This window comes from Siphateles boraxobius, unplaced genomic scaffold (genome assembly GCF_051911475.1).
Source record: "Siphateles boraxobius isolate OS27281-9 unplaced genomic scaffold, OSU_SipBor_1 113, whole genome shotgun sequence".
Classification (NCBI taxonomy): Eukaryota; Metazoa; Chordata; class Actinopteri; order Cypriniformes; family Leuciscidae; genus Siphateles; species Siphateles boraxobius.
The window spans coordinates 142,501-169,377 of record NW_027508715.1 but is presented as its reverse complement, the minus strand read 5'-3'; the positions used below and the strand labels follow the sequence as shown (position 1 = coordinate 169,377).

The 26,877-nt window shown below is 43.7% G+C and overlaps 2 protein-coding genes across 3 annotated transcripts; one reads left to right on the top strand and one right to left on the bottom strand.

Annotated features, from left to right (window-relative positions):
* The first annotated feature begins 395 nt into the window (after positions 1-395).
* Positions 396-6,090, top strand: LOC143706926 (zinc finger and BTB domain-containing protein 18.2-like). 2 transcript variants are annotated; one of them, XM_077199391.1, is made up of 2 exons: positions 396-530; positions 2,187-6,090. In XM_077199391.1, the coding sequence occupies exon 2, from the start codon at positions 2,202-2,204 to the stop codon at positions 3,492-3,494; it is 1,293 nt and encodes a 430-aa protein (XP_077055506.1). In that variant the 5' UTR covers positions 396-530; positions 2,187-2,201; the 3' UTR covers positions 3,495-6,090. The 2 variants fall into 2 exon arrangements, with proteins under 2 accessions (XP_077055506.1, XP_077055516.1); XM_077199401.1 differs by lacking the exon at positions 396-530 and adding an exon at positions 1,009-1,235.
* Positions 6,091-12,750: 6,660 nt separating this feature from the next.
* LOC143706951 (apoptosis regulatory protein Siva-like) lies at positions 12,751-17,118 on the bottom strand. The gene is made up of 4 exons (XM_077199452.1): positions 16,840-17,118; positions 15,207-15,377; positions 13,688-13,841; positions 12,751-12,950 (listed from the first exon to the last, which is right to left on the bottom strand). The coding sequence occupies exons 1-4, from the start codon at positions 16,958-16,960 to the stop codon at positions 12,902-12,904; spliced, it is 495 nt and encodes a 164-aa protein (XP_077055567.1). The 5' UTR covers positions 16,961-17,118; the 3' UTR covers positions 12,751-12,901.
* Positions 17,119-26,877: the final 9,759 nt, after the last annotated feature.

The following is a 26,877-nucleotide window of genomic DNA, read 5'->3' as shown; positions in this document are numbered from 1 at the left end:
TTAATAAATAGCTAAAAAAAATAACAAAATGTAAAAATTCTAAGACCAAGTTGAAAATTTTGACAACAAAAGCTTGACAACAATATATAAATAATACATTAATAAATAATTTAAAAATAATTAAATATCCACTTTAATAATTCACATAAATAAAGCCTAATATAGAGATTTGAATCTCTATATATATATATATATGTGTGTGTGTGTGTGTGTGTGTGTGTGTGTGTGTGTGTGTGTGTGTGATATAGCCTAATGCTTTTATAAATGTAGAATGAGTGGCACAGCTGTCTTTTAAGTGATCACTGCTACTTACTGCCCCAGTGTGAGTTTGTCCTGAAGTACAGTACACTGGTGTTATCGCGAGACTGGACCATTAACAACCTGCCTGACACACACACACACACACACACGCGCGCGCGCACGCAGCGCAGAGTGTTTCATGCGCACCACAGACTCGAGGAACAGACCCAGAGACTCCAACATCTGGACTCACACCATGAGCGCGCGCGAGTCCTTCTGATGACGCGACAGTGAGTATATACATATATTTATATATATGACTATGAGTTTTAATATGGACTTTCATGCATTCAATGTGAAACATTGTATCTGCGCGCGCGCGTTTGATCCGCGAGTTCCGCTGTCGCGCTTCACATCGGACCTTTACAGCGTGCGTTTAGTGAACGATCTGCGTATAAAGTGTGAATTAAACGATTAAAGAAGTAGAAAAGACGCGTAAAAGTCGTTTCTCTAATGCGCAACGCTCCTGTTCTAACGCTCGCTTTAAACAAAAGTGTCCCGTCATGAGCTCGTGCGTGCGTCAGAAACTTTAATATCAGCGCGACGCGTCTGTATGTCTCTATCGTATTAATATTACAACGCGTTTAAGAACATAAAGTCAGAGAAGTTTGCGGATTCTCAGAGGAACATATGGCATAAAGACACAGCTGGAGATTTGAGGCTGATGTCAGAGCAGCTGACTCTACCAGATCACACACACACACACACACACACGCTCTTTCTCTCGATCGTCTGCGTTCATCTCTTCTGCTGCTCTGAAACTCTTCTTTTCTCGTATTTAATGTCGAGTTTGAGTTGTGGATCCGTGTTTTGCTGGTGTTTGGAGATGTGAGCGGTTGTTCGCGCACGACTGGAGGATTTATTCTCATTCTCTGCTGCTGTTTGATGGAAAGCTCAAACTGAAGATCAACTTGAGTGAGATCTGATATAAGAGGGTGAGCTGATGCTGTTTGTAACAGTTTAACAACAGGTTGTGTTAGTTCAACTGTTTTTGACAGCTGATATGCTGAAGCTCAGCTTGTAATGTCTTCAGTGGATTTTCTTCGACTGTTCGCTTGACGTTTTAAACGCATTATGGCGGAAATATAATTCGATTTTTTATGTTGCATGTGAAGGGATTTTCTGTGCTTGAGATCAAAGTTTTTTGTAGACTGAAAATGCTTGGTTTGCAGCAGTTTGGCTCCGCTTTTCTTTTGTCTCGACTTGATTTAACGCATTATGGCTGAATTTTTATGTGTTGAACTAGAAGTGATTTATTTTGAAGGCTGTTCGTCTGACATGCATTAATAACAGCTTGTTTTTGATTTATTTTTAATGCATTATGGCATTACTTCTGTCTGGCATCAGTGTGTGCGTGTGTGTGTTTGAGTGTGTGTGTTGCATTGAAAGTGATTTTCTGTGCTCTAGACAAAAGTTTTTTGTAGACTGAAAATGGCAGGTTGACTACTTTTGTTTGTTTAAACTTGTTTTTAATGTATTATGGCATTACTTCTATCTGTCATCATGAGTGTGTGTGTGTGTGTGTGTGTGTGTGTGTGTGTGTGTGTGTGTGTGTGTGTGTGTGTGTGTGTGTGTGTGTGTGTGTTGCATTAGAAGTGGTTTTTAAATCATCTGGCTCAACTAACTGATAAACAGTCTCCAACTGTTCCTTAGTGTGTGTGTGTGTGTGTGTGTGTGTGTGTGTGTGTGTGTGTGTGTGTGTGTGTGTGTGTGCGCGTGTGTGTCTTGCATTAGAAGTGATTTTCAGTGCTTCAGATGAAGTTTTCTGTCGACCGTAATGCTCGTGTCCACTTTTGTTAGTCTCCAGCGGCCCGTCATTAAGTCTGCATGTTATGAATGGCTACCCAGAGTTTATTTAACATCCAGTTTTTCCTGTTTTCCGGCAGGTTCCCGGCATAAGAATGGAGTTTCCAGAGCATAGCCGGCAGTTGCTTGCGTGCCTGAGTCAGCAGAGACAGCAAGGCTTCCTCTGCGACTGTACCGTTCTGGTGGGACCGACCCGGTTTAAAGCGCACAGATCCGTTCTGGCCTCCTGTAGCATGTTCTTCCACCTCTTTTACCGGGATCAGCCGGAAAAACGGGAACTCGTGCATTTAAACAGCGACATCGTGACGGCGCCGGCTTTCGGTTTGCTTCTTGAATTCATGTATGAAGGAAAGCTGGCGTTGGGAAATCTTCCCGTCGAGGACGTCCTAGCCGCCGCCAGCTATCTACACATGTACGACATCGTGAAGGTGTGTAAGGGAAAACTGAAGGATAAGGAGATGTGCGACGGGATCGGGCAGAAGGCGAACGGTCACCCGGATCTTGTAAGTGTCAATTATGTGTCAGCAGAGGCCGAGGTTTGTGTCCGAACAGCTGGAAAGACAAAAGCGGATGTCAGGAGTTCCCAAAGGTCGGATGACACGGATTGCGCGCTGGATTTGTCTTTCAAGCCTCTCCGAGACGACGCGTGTGTTTCGGGACAGCTGGCCCTCGACAGCCAGCAGCAGGACACCGAGACACTTGTTAAAGATGAACATGACTTGCTGTCAGAGCAGGAGGACGGTGATCCGGAGAGCCCGGAGAGCCAGCGCTTTGGGAATAACGCCAGGAGTTCAGTGGTGACAGGGTTCACTGAACTCTTCCCGGGAAACAAGTCCGGTTTGCTCCCTGCGGACGACGAGCTGATGGACGAGGGATTGCGTGTGCGTTCGGAGCGCCAACTCGGAGACAGCGAAGGCGAAGACGAGGACGATCTCGCGTCTTCGGATATCTCCACATCCAGCGGGATTCTTCTCCCGACGGGAGGCCAGCAAGTGTGTGTGTGTCCGTTGTGCAGTAAGGTTTTCCCGAGCCCACACGTGCTCCAGATGCACCTCAGCGCTCACTTCCGGGAGAAAGACGGCGTTCGCTCTAAACTCTCTCCCGACGGATCCGTTCCCACGTGCGGTCAGTGCGGGAAGACCTTCTCCTGCATGTACACACTCAAACGACACGAGCGCACACACTCCGGGGAGAAGCCGTACACGTGCGGACAGTGTGGGAAGAGTTTCCAGTACTCACACAACCTGAGTCGGCACGCCGTGGTTCACACACGCGAGAAACCGCACGCGTGCAAGTGGTGTGAGAGACGCTTCACACAGTCCGGAGATCTGTACCGGCACATACGCAAGTTCCACTGCGGACTCGTCAAAACACTGGCCATCGGATAAATCTAGAGCAAGCTGAAATATAATAATAATAATATAACATCTAGTGTTTTGCAATTGGCAGAAATTTGTTTATTGACACAATTGTGTCTCCGGCAATCAATTATTTGATGCACTTGGGACTTGACATCTCATATATAAATACACATGCATATGTGTGTGTGTGTGTGTGTGTGTGTGTATAAACATGCAACGCACTGATAAAATGGTTATGCAGCTCCGTCCTGAAGATTTGATTTCATATCTGCTGTAATTTATTATATATTACTTGACCATTGTTGAGTTTTGAATATGTACTGTATGGTTGATGATTTCATTTATTTGTGCGTAATCACACACACACACACACACACACACACACACACACACACACACACACACACACACAAACACAAACAAACAAACAAACAAACAAACAAAAAGACACACACACACTCTCACACTCATTCACACCCTCACACACACCCACGAACTCTTACACACACACACAAACACAAAGAAACAACACACACACGCACTCTCAAACACACACACACACACACACTCTCACACACATGCGCGTACACACTCTTACTCACACACTCACACACACACACACACACACTCAGACACACACACACACACATACACACACACACACCCACACACACTGACACACACGCACACACTTACACACACACACACACACACACACACACACACACACACACACTCACACACACACACAGTCACGTACAGACACACATACACACACACACACACACACACTCACACACATACACACACACACACACACACACACACTCACACACACACACACACACTCACACACACACACACACAAAACTCCTGAAGAGTTTCGTTACTGAAAGTTCTGCACTTGCCAACATTTAAAGAGAATTTCTTTGCCTTTTAAAGCCACTGTCAGTCATATTTCTCTGATAACTGGACATGTTTAGTTGTGTTCTCATAAATAGAGAAGACGTGCACATTTGAATCATCATTTTGCAGAGTTTAGAAGGAACTGATTTATACTAATATCTGAAGAACACTGATTCTGTTTCACTAACATCTTCTCTTCTTTGTTTCTATGTTATATCTCTATATCTTTCTGCAAACAGAGATATGGTGAACCACTGCTGACCGCCCGTGTTTTCCTGACTTTAAACGGTTCAACACGACAGAATGTTTAGAACAATAACTAGCACTAAAAAATCCACGTTCTGCTGTCGGTCCTGATAAACTTGATTAGTTATTTATTAGTAGTTTTTGGTTCAGGGTTTTGCTCTAGACTTGGGATTTAAAGCGCAGAAACGTGATTGTGCTGATATTTGCTCTCTAATATCGGGATAATCGATCAGAACCTGATTCGTCATCGCAAACGAAGCTTATCGAATGAAGTTTGACTATCAAGCACTTCTCTGATAGATACAACACTCATATACTGTAGGCTGCTATTTCTAACTGTATATTTATTGTAAATATGTATTTTATTTATCACATTTCGTGATTGGAGTGTAGAATGACTGGACAGTTTTCCAGTTGTGGCCGAGATTAAAATCTCTGTCGTTTCTGTTGGTTCACAAGCACAAACATCCGAAACACCTGAATAATAATAATTATCTACCTGAAAAACTCACAATAATGATTTATATGAAATAAAATCTTATTCTGTTGGGGGACGTGCTTCATTTCTTCACACTGGACCTGAATCTCTTATCATTTAACTGCACAAATCTATTACTGTTTGTTTGTATTTTCAGTTGTGCAAAATAATATCGTGTAAAATCAAGTTTGTGGGCAAGTAAATCCTTAACAGACGCTGGTTATTTATAGTTGATTTGTGGATTTCTGTTCTTTTCTTTATTGCAGGATTTTATTGGCAACTTTTTTGCCTGTACTTTAGTGAAATTTTAATGTATTTACATGATCACAACTATGACAAGATTCACTTTTCTAATGTTCAAAGCAACATTCAGCCAATATATGGATGCAATAATGAACTCGTCATCATGGGCCGTAAGAAGAGAGAATGATTTCCGCTTGACTTTACTGTCAGATTTTCAGTGACGGTAATAATGATTGAATTACGGCTGTATATGTACATTAATACTGGATTATTGTCTTCTAAGGTTCAGACTGTGAAATTGTATAATCATAAGTAATATTTATTGGTTTGTTTCTTGTGCAAAATGTTACTGTATCTGAGAATTTTGACTTGTAAAATGAAAGATGATACTAAGTTGAGACTTTTTAATAGACTTTGTAGAAGTGCCATTAGATGTAATATAATTTTTTGATAAACAAAAACATATTTTATAGGAAACAAAAGCTTGATTGTAAGTCTTTTAGTGAATGTAGATGACAATCTGTTGGATTTGATTTTGCTTGGAATTCTTTGGTAATTTATTTTGATTCTTTGTTTGTTTGCGCTGGGTTTTTTTCTTTCTTTCTTTCTTTCTTTCTTTCTTTCTTTCTTTCTTTCCTCTTCAGACACATTTGACTTTTCTGCCCGTTTGTTTGTGCTGTGAAAATGTGACAATCTTTATCTAGATCCTTATTTAGATTAAGCGTAGATTAAACATCATTTTCTGTGGAATTATTGTGTTTGTCTTTTTTTTTTTTAATGATGCTCAAGCAACCAGGAGAACAATGATTAACCAATAATTTTTTTTAAAACGAACATTTTCTTTAAAAAAAGACATGAAAATTACTAAAATCTTGGGAATTTCTATAATTAATATAAATTCATAGCTTCTGTATTTTTTGAGTGTAATCTTTATAAAAATGATTTTAAAAAAATCCCAGGTCACTCTTAGAAAAAAGATTACATTTACATTTAAGATTACAAGATTACACTCTTACATTTATTTCTAGTGAAAAAGGTATGTTTATGAGATATTTAATTAAAAAAAAAAAATTAAATCCATAAAGTATGGGAACCGGTTCTGCTAATATGAAGCGCCTGACAGAACCTTTAAAGTTCCATGTAGAACCTTTACTTGAAAAGTGTGGAAACCCATCGGTCAAGTGCATGGGAATCAGGGATGAATGAATGACCTCAAATATATTTCCAAGGAGTTTCACGTCAGTCGGTGAGGATTTGTGTACAGAAAACACTGCGGCTTCTCCTGAATACCGATGATGTGGAAGGGGAGGGAATAACACACACACACACACACACACACACACACTACCCGATATAAAGCAGGTGCAGTGCAAAGTGAACCTGCAACTTTACTCAATTTTTCGTGTTTGACTTCCTCGTTCGGCGTTTCCTAAACGAAAGAACGCCTCCTTCACTGGACGCTCATTTGCATTCCGAGCAAACAAACAATTCACGCAGGAGCGGGACAAGAAATGCGTGGCTAATTCGGAATCTCAAAAGCCAATTCACTGGTCATTTTCTTAGCGAGTGAGACCCTAATTATTCTCCGAGCGCACATGTAAAGACACCCAGCTGCTCTGCGGTGTGATTCCCATGGCCTCCCCCATCGAGACCACACGCTCCGGGGGAACGACCCCCATCAAACCCCGGCTCTTTTGTCTGTGGTTTGTAGTTCAGTGTGTCTATTGTCCAGTTCCAGCTCTCGAGTTCTGGCCTGAAGCTCAGCGAACCGCTGTAGACCCGATTAAAGGGAATGGCGTGTAAGGGTGTGTGTGTGTGTGTGTGTGTGTGTGTGTGATCGCGCGTCTGGAAAAGCTAGGATTTAAATTATTGGAGGCCTGGAGGATTGCGGTTTAATCTAATAACATTTCACCTGGAGATCAGTCTTACAATTAGGAAAGCGGTGGTGGTTTCTGATGGGGTCGGACAGCAATGAAAAAAACTACATGGAAATAATAAAACATATCGTCTCCTTTCTCGTTACCGTTCTAACATGGTAGAAAAATCAGGATAATACCGTGCTTTAAATTTTTTTTCATTAGTGACAAATTTATGTGCTACTGTAAAAAATCTTAGTAGGCTACAACTCTAGCAACAACCCAGCAACAGCTCACCAATCACTCAGAACAGCTATGAAATGCATTCTTGTATTAACGTACGAGCTAATAATGCTCACAACACATAGGCACCCACCTAGCAAAACCTTAGCAAACACTCTAAACACCCTAGCAACTCCTTAGCAACCACCCAGCAATGACTTAAAAATCACTCAGCTGGGAAATGCATTCTTGCATCAACAAGCTAATAATGCTCAGAACACATAAACGGCAACCTAGCAACACCTTAGCAACCACTCAGAACACCCAAGAAACCACTCAGAACACCATAACAACCAGTCAGCAATGACTTAACAATCACTCGGAACAGCTAGAAAATGCATTCTTGTATCAACAAGCTAATAATGCTCTGAACAGCAAGTAGCAAAACCTTAGCAACCACTCAGAACACCCTAGCTATGAACAGCTATGAAATGTATCAACAGGCTAATAATGAGCACAACACATGTTGCCGCCCGGCAACACCTTAGCACACTTAGAACACCCTATTAACCCCCTAGCAATCACTCAGAACAGCAAAGAAATGCATTCTTGTATCAACACATCACAACATGTGGACAACCACCTAGCAACACCTTAGCAACCACTCAGAACACCCTTTCCACTCAAAATTCTGGCAAAAGCAGATAAATATTTTTGTTTTGCCGAATTGCAAATCCGATATAGACAATATTAAATATCAGTAGACTTGTGAGTTTGTGTGGGGAAATATATAAAATGAATGAATGTTCGAAAAATAAAATATTTAGTATGCCACATAATTTTGCATATTGTTTTAATTTCTATTGATTATAAGGACATTTAATTTTCTGCCATAAATTGTGGTGTCCACTTAGTGTGTGCATCCTTGAGCATGAAACAGCTGAAGGACTGGACTAGACAACTAGCAAATGAGAAACAAGCACGCCATGACTAGCTGTACTCTTTGATGAGCGCGCTGTCGTCTCTTTGACTTAATTAGATGTGTGTTTTGCCCTCGCTTATCAAAAAGCTTCATGTAATTTCCATTTCACCACAGCTAGCACATTTGCATGTATTCCCCAGACGACAGGAAGTCTTTGTAGGAGAAGTGAAGTTGAAACTTGGATGTCTTCACCTCGCAAGGCCAGCGGTGGGAGACCTTGACCTCTGAACGCACGGCCGGGGACATCTGGTGCCTGGCCATGTTTATTTATTTATTTACTTCATAACAAAAGACAGGTGGTCACACTTGAAAAAGAGCAATGCAGCCTCACACACACACACACACACACGCACATAAAACAGGAAAAACGAGCAACGCTCTGTCAGAGACGAGACCTTTGTGTCTTATATAATTAACTTCAAGTCGATATATCCTCAATGTCACCTTATTAGCACTGTGAGGTCATACAGTGACGGTATGAGATGCTCATACTATGATACTTTGATAAATAGGCTACCATGATATTGTATTCATGCACTAACGCATTTCCAAGGAATTTTACAAAATACCAATCAAAATATGGTATAGAAATCATAATACCATACATATTAATATGGCGCTTCTATGTGTGAATGAACCACTGTAAAAAAAAAAAAAAAAAAACTCATAAAAACCTTAGTAACCAATCAGAACACCCTAGCAACACCATAACGACCACTCGGAACAGCTATAAAAACGTTTATTACATTCATGCAACATTGTACATACTATATTTCAAAGAACGGCATGTAGTCCATGCTTAAAAATCATGTTAATACCAATGTACCAAACCTTTATGTTGTGTCAAAAAGCTAAAAAGGCTCACAACACCTTAGCAACCACTCAGAACACCCTAGCAACACCCTAGCAACCACTCGGATCCCCCAAGCAACCAGTAAGAACAGCTAGAAAACACATGATTATTATATTCATGCACCATCATAAACAAAATATTAACTTATAGCAACTATAAACAAATACTCAGAAGAATGAAAGAAACCACCCAGCAACACCCTAGCGACCACCCAGAACAGCTAGAAAACACATCTGATTATCATATTCATGCACAATCATACGAAATATTTCAAAGAACAGTATGTAGATCTAACATGGTACCATGCATAAAAATGATGTTAATACCACTGTACCTTTTGTTACTTTTTTGTTTGTATATCCTCCGTATCCAACAAAAACACCTTAACTCACAATCACCCTAGCAACCACTCAGAACAGCTAGATAATACATTCTTGTATCAACAATCTAATAACAACCACCTAGCAACATCTTAGCAACTACTCAGAACACCTTAGGAATGACCCAGCCACGCCTTAACAATCACTAAGAACAGCTGGAAAATGCATTCTTGTATCAAAAAGCTAATAATGCTCAGAATACATAAACAGAAACCTAGCAACACCGTAGCAACCACTCAGAACACCCAAGTAACAACTCAGAACACCTTAGCAACCAGCCAGCAATGACTTAACAATCACTCAGAACAGCTGGAAAATGCATTCTTGTATCAAAATTCAAAAAGCTAATAATGCTCAGAACACATGAACATCAACCTAGCAACACCTTAGTTACCAATCAGAAGACCCTAACAACCACCCAGCAGAGACTTAACAATCACTCAGAACAGCTGGAAAAAGCATTCTTGTATCAACAAGCTAATAATGCTCTGAACACATGAACATCAACCTAGCAACACCTTAGTAACCACTCAGACTACCCTAACAACCACTCAAAACACCTTAGCAACCACTCAGAACAGAAAGAAAACACATTCTTATGTCAACAAGCTATAAACCCACACATTTTTTAAGCAACTAACCAGAACACCTTTGAATCATAGTGGATAATTACACATGGCAAACTTTGACTATTAAGACTCGTGAAAATGGTTTAATGTTTATATTCTCGAGCCACCAAACACCGTTGTCATGCAAATGAACAGCCAGAACTTATTAAAAGTTTTCAGTTTTCTGTTAAAACGGTGTCGTGTTAGTGGCCCCTAAATTAATAACTAATGATCTTTGCAATGGAAGTGAATCAATCAATAAGTAACTTTACCTGGATAATAACTTTATTCTAGAGCTCCTGTAAAGCCAAAAAATCTGTTACTTTAATTTCCTATAATCCCTGTAAAGCTGCTTTGAAACAGTCCATATTGTTAAAAGCGCAGTATGAAGGAAGGTGACCTGACTAGAGCGCAAGACGATGGAGGAGCAGCCGAACACAGCTGTCACTCCTTCACCACACACACACACACACACACACACACACACACACACACACACACACGCGTATTTATAGCGAGGCAGGCCTGTGTCTCCCCGTCTCTGAGCACAGCTGTTCCCGGACTCAGAGCCACACGCCTGGACTTAAGCCGGTCCAGGAGTCAGCAGGGCCCGTCAGGCCTCCGGGTCCCTGGCATGTGGCGCAGAGAAAGAGGAGCCGCCTCGGAAGCTACGGCCCTGACCTTTTACAGTAAAACACTCCTGATGAAAGTCTGGACAGCTGCAGAGGAGCAGACAAAAGATCATGTAGAGGAACATCTGACTGCTTTCTGAACTCCACAATCATGATCTGTGTTACAAGATCATGCCATCATTTACACCTTCATGTCTAAAAAAGTACCGTAGAATTTACTTATAAATAGTCCTGTATAAATGTTGTAATTGCTGTAAAATTACAGTATAATACTGTAAAGCAATTTATAGTTATTTGTCGTATGTGAAAAACAGTAATTTGTAGGTTTTTTCACAGTAACTTTGAAATAAGCTTGTAGTTTATTTTACAGCAATATTTTGCAATTTCATTAAAGTACACTATTTACCTGGCAAGTTGCCAATATTTAAAGGCTGCCGATCAAATCCTGTAAATACATTTTACAGCAATTCTTTTGTAATTTCATTAAAGTACAGTATTTACCTGGCAAAACGTTGCCAATAAAATCCGGTAAATATATTTTAACATCTTACTGCTTTCTGATCTCCACAGCATATCAATATCTGTGTTAGAAGATCATGTCATCATTTATATCTTCATGTCTTTCGTCAGCAGGACACTGAAGCTCTGAAGACTCTTCCATACAATTATTGAGTTGAACAAAGTTTAAGCTTCAAAAAGGATGTAAAAGTATCATAAGAGTAGTCCATACAACTAGTAAACTAGATTTCAGGTCTTCTGACGTCAAATGATGCTTTCTGTAAGAAACAGACCATATTTGGATCATTATTCAGTGATCTGTCTTACGCATTACAGAAAGCTGTGTTTGATTTGGGTCAATCACTGATAGAAGAGCTGCATGTTTAATAGTGAGAGTATTTAAAGAAATACTTTATTTAAATATTCATAAAAATAGCATTTAAAAGGAAGCATTGTCATATACGCCAAAAAGTTGTGTGCACTAAAGACGTCATATACAGTATTAATTGGATAAAATGTACAAATTGTTTTTGGAAAGAAATTATTTTACTCCGCAAGGATGCATTAAATTCATCAAAAGTGACAGACAAGACATTTGTTTACCAGATATGATTTCAAATAATTGCTGTTCTTTTGATCTATTCAAAGAATCCTGAAAAATAAAATGTGAAAAACAAGCAGCACAACTTTTCAACATTGATAATCAAATGTTTCTTGAGCATTAAATCATCATATTATACTGATGTCTGAAGGATCATGTGACACTGAAGACTGGAGTAATGATGCTGAAAATTCAGATTTGATCATCACAGGAATACATTACACTTTACTATATATTCACATAGAAAACAGCCGATTTAAAGTTTAGTATCTCACAATATTACTGTATTTTTGATCATATAAAATCAGCCTTGGTGAGAAGAGACTTTTCAAAATCTTTCTTGAACCAGAACACAAACGTCTAAAGCATCATGGTTATTTTCTCAGAAGAACCAAGTTGCTTCAACACAAAATGACTTTGAACAAAGTATTCTTGATGGTTCAGGGTCCGATTGAGCTTTAAGTTTCCGATTTCAATTATTTTTAAAGTTTCGAAAGGCAAATTAATCGTTACATGGAAACCTTTTAAACAACTTTTAAAGACTCCAGTTTCATTCTTAAAGAAAAAGCATCACAATTAAAGCAGATTTAATGAAGTTTTGCTGGTGAATATTCCTGGCTCTTCAGAATCTGATGAAGTGTATTCAGCTGCTGCCCTCTAGTGACCCACACATGATAGCGCCACTATTAATAATGTTCCTAATAAAACTCATGTACTAATTTCACTGCATATCAGAAAACATTTTGCTTGGTTAAAAAAAAGTAACTCCACGCAACAATTAGGAAAGCATTAACACCAAGTATTTATTTCAATAAGTATGTACACAAGTAAAGGGAAAGAGCGAGAAACAATGCAAGCACATATAAAATAGTAATCTCATTTACACTTAATTGATATTGCGTTAAAACTAAAATCTCAGCATGCATCCATCAGGATGAACATCCAGCGCAGAGGACTCGCTCATAACGCTCGCTGTAACTGCGGAGAGAGAGAACGGATGAGACAAACCAGACCCGGATCATTCAGTGAACTAGAGCAGAAGCAGGAGTGTGTGTCCCGTACAGTAACTCGCTGCTTCACCGCTATAGTACGATGCATCGTTGAAGAAATCATCTAGCTAGTCACGACTGTTTCCCGAAACCGTATTGTCGCGAATCGGTCGTTCAGCCACGTTGGTTAATGATGTCACGCAGATTGAGGAGTAATAACTACTTCTAATGATCGAATTAACGCTAGCTGTTTTGCTATAAATTACCGACATTAGAGGAATATTTCAAATTTCTCTGTTATTTTACTTTATTTCCACATTCAATCATAGGCTCGTTCTTGCATACTAGAGCTCGATCACACGCGCGCACTCTTCACCAACGGTGCTTTGAATCTCTTGACAAACTAAAAGACGTAAATGACATTAGTATGTATTCTAAATAAAAGATCTAGATGGCACTGAATGTCAGCTTGCTTGTTTTGCTCAAGATCAGGATTTATTGAGTCCACACGTCATGCAAACACTAAACTCGCAGGTCAAGATCAAAGACACACAACTCTGCTATGCTGTTTGCGAATGTTCGTTGGAACGATGGTTTCGGGAAACACCGATTTGTTGAACTATGATAACGACGGAGCTTGCGATCATCGTTTGCTAGCGATGCTTTGGGGAAACACACCCTGAGCGTCTGAAGCTGGTCAGTGTTGATACGCGGTGTTTAACTCACTCGGTGACGGAGCACAAGGAGCAGAAGCGCTCGGAGCAAACGCTGCACTGCTGAACACACACGGGACACGCCGGACGCTCACACTGAGAACACGGCCTCCTCGAGCCCGAGACCCGCTGACACACACAGCACGCTGACGGAGCCGCTACACAACCTGAACACACAACACATCACGTTAGCGGTGACAACAAGTGCACAACTCACCAGTGTTGAATACAGGTCTGAAACAAACCAATCATTTACACACATGATTTTGTGAATTAATTATATGTGGAAGAACCTTTTGGGTTTGAATGGAAGCTTAAACTCACCGGGAATTAATTATAATATATAAAGAAATTCTCAATTTAGAATTTTCCCAATTTATACCTCTTTTAATGTTGTTTATGCGTCTATGTGGTGTTATTAATATGCTTTAAGACAAACCATGTGTAAATTCATAAGTCGACAGCATTGCTGAGTATTTTCTGCTTAAAACTGCAGTGAACCAAAGACAGTCTCAAAAACACGCTTTGAAATCGCTGGTGTTTCTGACGTCACAAACGACCTTGACCAATCAGATCAACGTGTGATCGTCAACTAGTGGATCTCTGAGTGAGTGAGTGGAGGCGGGGCTCATTTGCATATTGCATATAAAAACGTTTAAATATGTCATTTTGGGGATTAAAGATGAGTTACGGGATAAAACGGACAACAGGGGGACTAAACATTAATGAGATTGGTTTCTTTTGTCTCAGGTCAGAAGTGAACACGGAGATTGTCTGAAATGTCAACAAAATTAATACAAATACCTGAATTTAAGATATGAATATAAAGAGATTTTTTTTATAACATACAAGTCACACATAAAAAATAAAAAAAACAAGGGAACGGTTTTACCAATATGATCATTCTCGCAATTAATCACTTAACACATTATTTTTAAAATTAATTCTGTGCCTCAGCAGTGCAAACAAATCTCATTTGACTGGTAACAGCTCTATATAGTGTCTTATTCTAATTGTTTTCATTGATTAAAGACATTTACAGGTAGTAAATGTGACATGCAAGAGCTAATTTTGGGCTCCCTACACCATCTGACAAACCTCTTGAGCTTGATTTCCTTTAAAAGTAGTGAAGTTGTCCAGTGAATGTCATGTTTTTCAACATTAGAACGGCTTCATTCACAGTAGAGGTGGGCGGAGTTATGAGGATCCAATGAAACTACGAGATTTGGTCAAAAGCTCTAATAAATCTCATTGGTTAAATATTTGCAAAACCCACAGACAAATGTAAAGGGTGACCAATAGTAATGATTTATGTTAAAAAGATGACATTTTAAGTTGAATTAATTTATAAAGTAATTGCCTTACATAGTTTTAGCATTAAAGTGAATAGGAATTAAAACAATACTTTACGTCTCCTCATTGTAATTGGGTCGCCCCTGGATGTGATTATAAGCACCAGCCCAGAACGCCTGCGCATAAACCCGGCCCTGAACACGTGACTCAGCGGATGACCTCATCACACTGAACCTCACCTGGAACAGCGTCTGCTTTCTTCAGTCTCCCGTCGAACCCGATGATGGTCTGTCCCCTGAGGAGCGTCTGATGTCCCGGAACCGGATCCGAGCGCTTCTCCTCCCCGTCCGCCTTCCAGATGCGGCCCATCACGGCTTTGGTCCCGTTGAACAGCAGGCTTTTGGTCTTTTCTAATTAAAACAAAGTTGATAGACAAATTAGGAAAACTCTCATAAAGATTAGGGATGCACAGATATGACATTTTTTAGCTGATATCGGAAACTGATAATTATTTATATTTGAAAGCCAGTAACCGATATATTGGTCGATAAATCTAAAAAAATTTTTTTGAGAGCCTGATTACAAAAACAAAAGTCTACCATTAAAAGCCATGTCCCAAACACACCATTAATATTCTCATTATTTTATGTAGTCTATATGACAGACTTGTGGTGCACATGTTGCACTTTACTGTGTTTTCCTTTTTTTTTAAAGTGGAAATATTTCATATTTCAAGCAATTTAAACCCATCATATTGAACAGTGCAAATCTGAAGAGTTTTGCGGCGTAGTTTTTCACCTATATTTAATAGCGCTTCGTCAGAAGTACAAATACAACAGCCGTTTTTAAAATCCTATCTAATGTTTGAAAGCACAGGAGTAAACACGGTCACTAGTGGGTTGTGCCGGCTGTCAATCAAAATGTGGAGCGGTGATTCGTTCCATGCGTTTCTGTCAGAAAACAAATGGATAATTCTATAAATTAAATTTTAAATTTAACATAATCAACTTGTTGCCAGCAGTGATTGTTTTAATTCACATCCTTTCTAAAAAAATAACGTTTTTGGTTTAATATATATTCTTAATATATAAGACTGTCAATGATCTAAATTCAAGTTGGTTTATATTTTATTTGTTCATTATTTATATTGTTGGATTTTAGTTGGGCTTGGTCAGAACTGTTTCAGAAATAGTGATCTGCATGATGCCTTTGGGCTCAGTGATGTTGAATTTAAATGTCATGTAAAATAAAGAATTATGTAACATTGTGATGTAATGCTGTTTTCTGGAAGGGACTAAAGAACAAAGAAGTTTTATCAGCTGAAATGCAGAATACAAATGTTTTTATTAAGCTACATAAACATTATATAACGGTTTCACGTTGTTTTAGTGTTGGTAACATGTCCCACATTATCCCACACAAACTTATACATTTGGTTTGTTTGATGGTGATCACCCTATACCGATATGTTGGCCAATATGTCGTGCATCTCTAATAAAGATACTTTAAGTATAGCACCAATGTTTAACAACCTGCAGGTAAGTTTAGCAATACTCATATATAACAGATTACAAATCATGTTATACATTTATAAGAATCTGATTAACGTTAACTCACTAGCAATACTTAAAGAGCAGCTTTAAATTACACGCAACGAAAGTAATAAAACTGACCAATAATAAATTATCCTTGTTTAAACTGAAAACATTAACACCACCTGGTGATAATAATCATTAACATGATCATCAATCACTACAAGCATTAGTTTTGATTATACCGATTATAAAAGATTCCAGTGACTTATATTGTTGACATTGTATTATTTTTCACTCTAATGGTGTCATAAGTGTAATAAATATGTTTATATCTCACCGTAAACCTCTTGTTTGTATTTGAGTCCAAGAACGCCACAGTTATTGATCTCCTTCAGGCCGACATGAACTTTATACTGCGAGGAGAAGCTTTCGCTGAAAGGATAGGATCTCTTAGGCATTTTAAAAACGATAAGTTACAAAACACAACGATTAAAGGATGAAAAGGAAAAAACAAACAATAAACAAACTTAACAACCGAACTAATCAACAGCGCGAGCGTGAAGGAAAACAACACGCGTTCGCGCTTTAAGGATTCTGGTTCTTCTTCGCGCGCTCCAGTGGCGCACCGACGCGGGCACGCGCTTAGCGCCCCCTGCCGGAAATGAGTTTAATATGTTCCTGTCAATATAACCTCAATCATTTAGAGAGAGAGAGTATAAAAAACTATACATTTTTAATAATACAAATGATATATAATTTGTTTCGTTTACTTCTCATCTATACGTTTGTGCTGTGTTTTGGGGGATATGAAGTACTTTTTTACCTGTTTTACCTGAAATTCCTCAACACCATTAGCATACATATGAAATATTATATTTTATGAAAAACACTTTAATGAGGATCAAAATTAAAATATGAGTTGTTTCTGGACATTTATCTAGGGCTTATACTATAGTATCTTGTCTTGCACAATAAATGATACTTTGTAACTAATGCAATTAAAGCATTTCAACGTGATGCATGTGAAACTTTGGGACAGATACTTTGGGGAAGCAAGGCAGAACAAAATACAAATATAATTAATACATTTTAAAAGCTAGGCTACACTATGTAAAAATGTTTTTTAATTTAAAACAAGTTAATACATCATCAACCCTGTTTCCAAAATGTGTTTTCAGGGCTCTCAAGTTTTGAAGACAGGCAAGCGTGACAAATTAAAGTGCTGCTCGGAGCTCCAGTGGTTTCATGGGTGAACGAAACTTTCGGAAGATGTTGTTGCAGAATCACCTGAACAATTCCAGGATATGCTTCTTCTTTTTTTCATTGGTCGTGTTAAAGGTGCAATTTGTAATTTTTCTGAGGATCTATTGACAGAAATGCAATATAAGATCCATAACTATATTTTCAGTGGTGTATAAAGACCTTGCATAATGAACCGTTATGTTTTTATTACCTTAGAATGAGACATTTATATCTCCATAACCGCGGGCTCCCCCTTCTTTGGAGGTCGACATATTGTGTGGTCATGTTTCTAGCGTAGCCGACACACACAGCGCTACAGCAAACACACAGCGCTACAGCGAACACACAGCGCTACAGCAAACACACAGAGTGCTACAGCGAACACACAGCGCTACAGCGAACACACAGCGCTACAGCGAACACAGCACTACAGCGAACACACAGAGTGCTACAGCGAACACACAGCGCTACAGCGAACACACAGCGCTACAGCGAACACACAGCGCTACAGCGAACACACAGCGCTACAGCGAACACACAGTGCTACAGCGCTACAGCGAACACACAGCGCTACAGGGCTACAGCGAACACACAGCGCTACAGCGAACACAGCGCTACAGCGAACACACAGCAGCGCTACAGTGAACACACAGCGCTACAGCGAACACACAGCGCTACAGCGAACACACAGCGCTACAGCGTACACAGCGCTACAGCGAACACACAGCGCTACAGCGAACACACAGCGCTACAGCGAACACACAGCGCTACAGCGAACACAGCGCTACAGCGAACACACAGCGCTACAGCGAACACACAGCGCTACCGCGAACACACAGCGCTACAGTGAACACACATCGCTACAGCGAACACAGCGCTACAGCGAACGCACAGGGCTACAGCGAACACACAGCGCTACAGCGAAAACACAGCGCTACAGCGAACACACAGCGCTACAGCGAACACACAGCACTACAGCCAACACAAAGCGCTACACCGCTAAAACGAACACAGCGTTACAGCGAACACACAGCGCTACAGCGAACACACAGCGCTACAGAGAACGCACAGCGCTACAGCGAACACACAGCGCTACAGCGAAAACACAGCGCTACAGCGAACACACAGCACTACAGCGAACACACAGTACTACAGCGAACACACAGCGTTACAGCGAACACACAGCGTTACAGCGAACACACAGCGCTACAGCAAACACACAGCGCTACAGCGAACACACAGCGTTACAGCGAACACACAGCGCTACAGCGAAAACACACAGCGCTACAGCGAACACACAGCGCTACAGCGAACACAGTGTTACAGCGAACACACAGCGCTACAGCGAACACACAGCGCTACAGCGAACACACAGCTATACAGCGAACACACAGCACTACAGCGAACACACAACACTACAGCGAACACACAGCGCTACAGCGAACACACAGCGCTACAGCGAACACACAGCGCTACAGCGCTACAGGGAACACACAGCGTTACAGCGAACACACAGCGCTACAGCGAACACCGAGCGCTACAGTGAACACACAGCAGCGCTACAGCGAACAGACAGCGCTACAGCGAAAACAGCGCTACAGCGAACACACAGCAGCGCTACAGCGAACACACAGCGCTACAGCGAACACAGCGCTATACAGCGAACACACAGCGCTACAGCGAACACAGCGCTACAGCGAACACACAGCGCTACAGCGGACACACATCTCTACAGCGAACACACAGCACTACAGCGAACACACAGCGCTACAGTGAACACACAGCACTACAGCGAACACACAGCGCTACAGCGAACACACAGCGCTACAGCGAACACACAGCGCCATACAGCGAACACACAGCGCTACAGCGAACACACAGCGCTACAGCGAACACACAGCACTACAGCGCTACAGCGAACACACAGCGCTACAGCGAGCACACAGCGCTACAGTGCTACAGCGAACACACAGCGCTACAGCGAACACACAGCGCTACAGCGAACACACAGCGCCATACAGCGAACACACAGCGCTACAGCGAACACAGAGCGCCATACAGCGAACACACAGCGCTACAGCGAACACACAGCGCCATACAGCGAACACACAGCGCTACAGAGAACACACAGCGCTACAGCGAACACACAGCGCTACAGCGAACACACAGCGCCATACAGCGAACACACAGCGCTACAGCGAACACACAGCGCCATACAGCAAACACACAGCGCTACAGAGAACACACAGCGCTACAGCGAACACACAGCGCTACAGCGAACACACAGCGCTATACAGCAAACACACAGCGGACACACAGCGCTACAGCGAACACACAGCGCTACAGCGAACACACAGCGCTACAGCGAACACACAGCGCTACAGCGAACACAGCGCTACAGCGAACACACAGCGCTACAGCGAACACACAGCGCTACAGCGAACACACAGCGCTACAGCGAACACACAGAGTGCTACAGCGAACACACAGAGTGCTACAGCGAATACACAGCGCTACAGCGAACACACAGCCCTACAGAGAACACACAGCGCTACAGAGAACACACAGCGCTACAGCGAACACAGCAGCGCTACAGAGAACACACAGCAGCGCTACAGCGAACACACAGCGCTACAGCGAACACACAGCGCTACAGCGAACACACAGCGCTATAGCGAACACAGCGCTACAGCGAAAACACAGCGCTACAGCGAACACACAGTGCTACAGCGAAGACACATCGCTACAGCGAACACACAGCGCTACAGAGAACACACAGCGCTACAGCGAACACACAGCGCTACAGCGAACACAGCAGCGCTACAGAGAACACACAGCAGCGCTACAGCGAACACACAGCGCTACAGAGAACACACAGCGCTACAGAGAACACACAGCGCTACAGCGAACACAGCAGCGCTACAGTGAACACACAGCAGCGCTACAGCGAACACACAGCGCTACAGCGAACACACAGCGCTACAGCGAACACACAGCGCTATAGCGAACACAGCGCTACAGCGAAAACACAGCGCTACAGCGAACACACAGTGCTACAGCGAAGACACAGCGCTACAGCGAACACACAGCGCTACAGCGAACACACAGCGCTACAGCGAACACACAGCGCTACAGCGAACACACAGCGCTACAGCGAACACACAGCGCTACAGCGAACACACAGCGCTACAGCGAACACACAGCGCTACAGCGAACACACAGTGCTACAGCGAACACACAGCGCTACAGCGAACACACAGCGCTACAGCGAACACACAGCGCTACAGCGAACACAAAGCGCTACAGCGAACACACAGCGCTACAGCGAACACAGTGCTACAGCGAACACACAGTGCTACAGCGAACACACAGCGCTACAGCGAACACACAGCAGCACTACAGCGAACACAGCGCTACAGTGAACACACAGCGCTACAGTGAACACACAGCGCTAAAGCGAACACAGCGTTACAGCGAACACACAGCGCTACAGCGAACACAGCGCTACAGTGAACACACAGCGCTACAGCAAACACAGCGCTACAGCGAACACACAGCGCTACAGCGAACACACAGCGCTACAGCGAACACACAGCGCTACAGCGAACACACAGCGCTACAGCAAACGCAGCGCTACAGCGAACACACAGCGCTACAGCGAACACACAGCGCTACAGCGAACACACAGCGCTATAGCGAACACACAGCGCTACAGCAAACACACAGCGCTACAGCGAACACACAGTGCTACAGCGCTACAGCGAACACACAGCGCTACAGCGAACACACAGCGCTACAGCGAACACACAGCGCTACAGCGAACACACAGCGCTACAGCGAACACACAGCGCTACAGCGAACACACAGCGCTACAGCGAACACAGCGCTACAGCGAACACACAGCGCTACAGCGAACACACAGCGCTACCGCGAACACACAGCGCTACAGTGAACACACATCGCTACAGCGAACACAGCGCTACAGCGAACGCACAGGGCTACAGCGAACACACAGCGCTACAGCGAAAACACAGCGCTACAGCGAACACACAGTGCTACAGCGAACACACAGCACTACAGCCAACACAAAGCGCTACACCGCTAAAACGAACACAGCGTTACAGCGAACAGACAGCGCTACAGCGAACACACAGCGCTACAGCGAACACACAGCAGCACTACAGCGAACACAGCGCTACAGTGAACACACAGCGCTACAGTGAACACACAGCGCTAAAGCGAACACAGCGTTACAGCGAACACACAGCGCTACAGCGAACACAGCGCTACAGTGAACACACAGCGCTACAGCAAACACAGCGCTACAGCGAACACACAGCGCTACAGCGAACACACAGCGCTACAGTGAACACACAGCGCTACAGCGAACACACAGCGCTACAGCAAACGCAGCGCTACAGCGAACACACAGCGCTACAGCGAACACACAGCGCTACAGCGAACACACAGCGCTACAGCGAACACACAGCGCTATAGCGAACACACAGCGCTACAGCGAACACACAGCGCTACAGCGAACACACAGCGCTACAGCGAACACACAGTGCTACAGCGCTACAGCGAACACACAGCGCTACAGGGCTACAGCGAACACACAGCGCTACAGCGAACACAGCGCTACAGCGAACACACAGCAGCGCTACAGTGAACACACAGCGCTACAGCGAACACACAGCGCTACAGCGAACACACAGCGCTACAGCGAACACACAGCGCTACAGCGAACACACAGCGCTACAGCGAACACAGCGCTACAGCGAACACACAGCGCTACAGCGAACACACAGCGCTACCGCGAACACACAGCGCTACAGTGAACACACATCGCTACAGCGAACACAGCGCTACAGCGAACGCACAGGGCTACAGCGAACACACAGCGCTACAGCGAAAACACAGCGCTACAGCGAACACACAGTGCTACAGCGAACACACAGCACTACAGCCAACACAAAGCGCTACACCGCTAAAACGAACACAGCGTTACAGCGAACAGACAGCGCTACAGCGAACACACAGCGCTACAGAGAACGCACAGCGCTACAGCGAACACACAGCGCTACAGCGAAAACACAGCGCTACAGCGAACACACAGCACTACAGCGAACACACAGCACTACAGCGAACACACAGCGTTACAGCGAACGCACAGCGCTACAGCGAACACACAGCGCTACAGCGAACACACAGCGCTACAGCGAACACACAGCGTTACAGCGAACACACAGCGCTACAGCGAACACACAGCGCTACAGCGAACACACAGCGCTACAGCGAACACAGCGTTACAGTGAACACACAGCGCTACAGCGAACACACAGCGCTACAGCGAACACACAGCTATACAGCGAACACACAGCACTACAGCGAACACACAACACTACAGCGAACACACAGCGCTACAGCGAACACACAGCGCTACAGCGAACACACAGCACTACAGCGAACACACAACACTACAGCGAACACACAGCGCTACAGCGAACACACAGCGCTACAGCGAACACACAGCGCTACAGGGAACACACAGCGTTACAGCGAACACACAGCGCTACAGCGAACACCGAGCGCTACAGTGAACACACAGCAGCGCTACAGCGAACAGACAGCGCTACAGCGAACACACCGCTAAAACGAACACAGCGTTACAGCGAACAGACAGCGCTACAGCGAACACACAGCGCTACAGAGAACGCACAGCGCTACAGCGAACACACAGCGCTACAGCGAAAACACAGCGCTACAGCGAAAACACAGCGCTACAGCGAACACACAGTGCTACAGCGAACACACAGCACTACAGCCAACACAAAGCGCTACACCGCTAAAACGAACACAGCGTTACAGCGAACAGACAGCGCTACAGCGAACACACAGCGCTACAGAGAACGCACAGCGCTACAGCGAACACACAGCGCTACAGCGAAAACACAGCGCTACAGCGAACACACAGCACTACAGCGAACACACAGCACTACAGCGAACACACAGCGTTACAGCGAACGCACAGCGCTACAGCGAACACACAGCGCTACAGCGAACACACAGCGCTACAGCGAACACACAGCGTTACAGCGAACACACAGCGCTACAGCGAACACACAGCGCTACAGCGAACACACAGCGCTACAGCGAACACAGCGTTACAGTGAACACACAGCGCTACAGCGAACACACAGCGCTACAGCGAACACACAGCTATACAGCGAACACACAGCACTACAGCGAACACACAACACTACAGCGAACACACAGCGCTACAGCGAACACACAGCGCTACAGCGAACACACAGCTATACAGCGAACACACAGCACTACAGCGAACACACAACACTACAGTGAACACACAGCGCTACAGCGAACACACAGCGCTACAGCGAACACACAGCGCTACAGCGCTACAGGGAACACACAGCGTTACAGCGAACACACAGCGCTACAGCGAACACCGAGCGCTACAGTGAACACACAGCAGCGCTACAGCGAACAGACAGCGCTACAGCGAACACAGCGTTACAGTGAACACACAGCGCTACAGCGAACACACAGCGCTACAGCGAACACACAGCTATACAGCGAACACACAGCACTACAGCGAACACACAACACTACAGCGAACACACAGCGCTACAGCGAACACACAGCGCTACAGCGAACACACAGCGCTACAGCGCTACAGGGAACACACAGCGTTACAGCGAACACACAGCGCTACAGCGAACACCGAGCGCTACAGTGAACACACAGCAGCGCTACAGCGAACAGACAGCGCTACAGCGAAAACAGCGCTACAGCGAACACACAGCAGCGCTACAGCGAACACACAGCGCTACAGCGAACACAGCGCTATACAGCGAACACACAGCGCTACAGCGAACACACAGCGCTACAGCGAACACACAGCGCTACAGCGGACACACATCTCTACAGCGAACACACAGCACTACAGCGAACACACAGCGCTACAGTGAACACACAGCACTACAGCGAACACACAGCGCTACAGCGAACACACAGCGCTACAGCGAACACACAGCGCCATACAGCGAACACACAGCGCTACAGCGAACACACAGCGCTACAGCGAACACACAGCACTACAGCGCTACAGCGAACACACAGCGCAACAGCGAGCACACAGCGCTACAGTGCTACAGCGAACACACAGCGCTACAGCGAACACACAGCGCTACAGCGAACACACAGCGCCATACAGCGAACACACAGCGCTACAGCGAACACACAGCGCCATACAGCGAACACACAGCGCTACAGCGAACACACAGCGCCATACAGCGAACACACAGCGCTACAGAGAACACACAGCGCTACAGCGAACACACAGCGCTACAGCGAACACACAGCGCCATACAGCGAACACACAGCGCTACAGCGAACACACAGCGCCATACAGCGAACACACAGCGCTACAGAGAACACACAGCGCTACAGCGAACACACAGCGCTACAGCGAACACACAGCGCTATACAGCAAACACACAGCGGACACACAGCGCTACACCGAACACACAGCGCTACAGCGAACACACAGCGCTACAGAGCACGTTTCCTCACTAACTTGAAAAATACGTTTTCAGTGGTGTATAAAGACCTTACTTAATGAACCGTTATATTTGTATTAGCTTAGAATGAGCAGTTTCTGTCTACACACACCACGGGTTCCCTTACAAATTCCCTTATAAATCTTACCCAGGTATACTGTATGTGCTATTTTCCAATTTCTTTTTTTGCTTGGCTGATAAGTGGGGGGCCGACTAAGAACTCCAGGAGAGACGCGCTCAAATCTGTAATCAGAGTAAAGTTATTCCTGCTGCAGAGGTTAGTTGAGTGTGAGTGTGTGTGTGTGTGTGTTGGAGTGGCAGAGGTTAGTTGAGTGTGTTTGTGTGTGTGTGATGATGATGATGATGACAGAGGTTAGTTAAGTTTGTGTGTGTGAAGCATTGGAAGAGAGATACAGCTCTCTAAGATCTATGTGGACATAATAAAATATATATATTGTGATTCTTACCTACAAGGGATCTGTGGAAAAGACTAATACCACTGTAGTTAGGAATCAAAACTGGTTGTCCATGGAGTGCTGTAAACTTTATCATTGCAATAAATCAATGGCTAAAATGTCTCTGTGCACATGTCCTGTCACCGAACCCAGTCCAGGGCTGTGCTGATGATGTGGACGTCGCATCCCGAGATGAAGGCGTGATTAAAACATGCTGTCATGCACTGACAGATTCCTGACATGGTCTGGCCTACAAGTAAAGCACAGTAAATGTGCAGGTTTCTATGAGAGGAGGAGCGGTGGCAACTGTTGGTATAGATCTAAGGCTGACCACCCCCCGATTTTACCATCTTAGACCAGCCACTCACAGTGTACACTAGACATGATGAGACCTACAACTATCTGGGTCACAAGTTTAACATCGCTGGAGAATGGAGTCTGCAAGTGACTGACATGGCACTTCAGTTTATGACCAGACCGGATCTCATTGATGCATCACTCTAAAAATGCAAGCAATAAGAGACATAGCGTTTTCTAAAACTCAACATCTTTTTGCAAATGTCCATATTCCACAAAAAGTATTGTGTGAAATGGACAACACAACCGTAAGCGTGGTTAGGAAATGGCTTTGTCTCAACACACATATTCCACAAGATTTTTTATCTTTCAGAAAAGACAGGACGGGGGGATACAAAAAGTATTCTCGTCGCTTGATAAACTTAAGATTGAGCCACTGTAGTCACTTGGACTATTTTAACGATGTCTTTAATAACTTTTCGGGGAACAAGTTTCAATCCCTTAGAAGCCTATGGAGGAGTGATCCAGCTCTCAGATTTAATCACAAATATCTTAATTCGTGTTTTGAAGATGAACGAAGGACGACATGAGGGAGAGTAAATACTGACAGAACTTAAATTTTTGGGTGAACTATCCCTATAAATGACCTATGCTGGAGAAACTGAAGTGGACCTCTCACTATCGCCCTGTATTGGTCTCTGATGCAGTCGTAGAGACTCGTGGAAGCCAGGCTGCACCATAACAACACTGTTCACCTGCTCCATCAAGGCAGACTCTCGTTTATTCACAGAGCCCAAA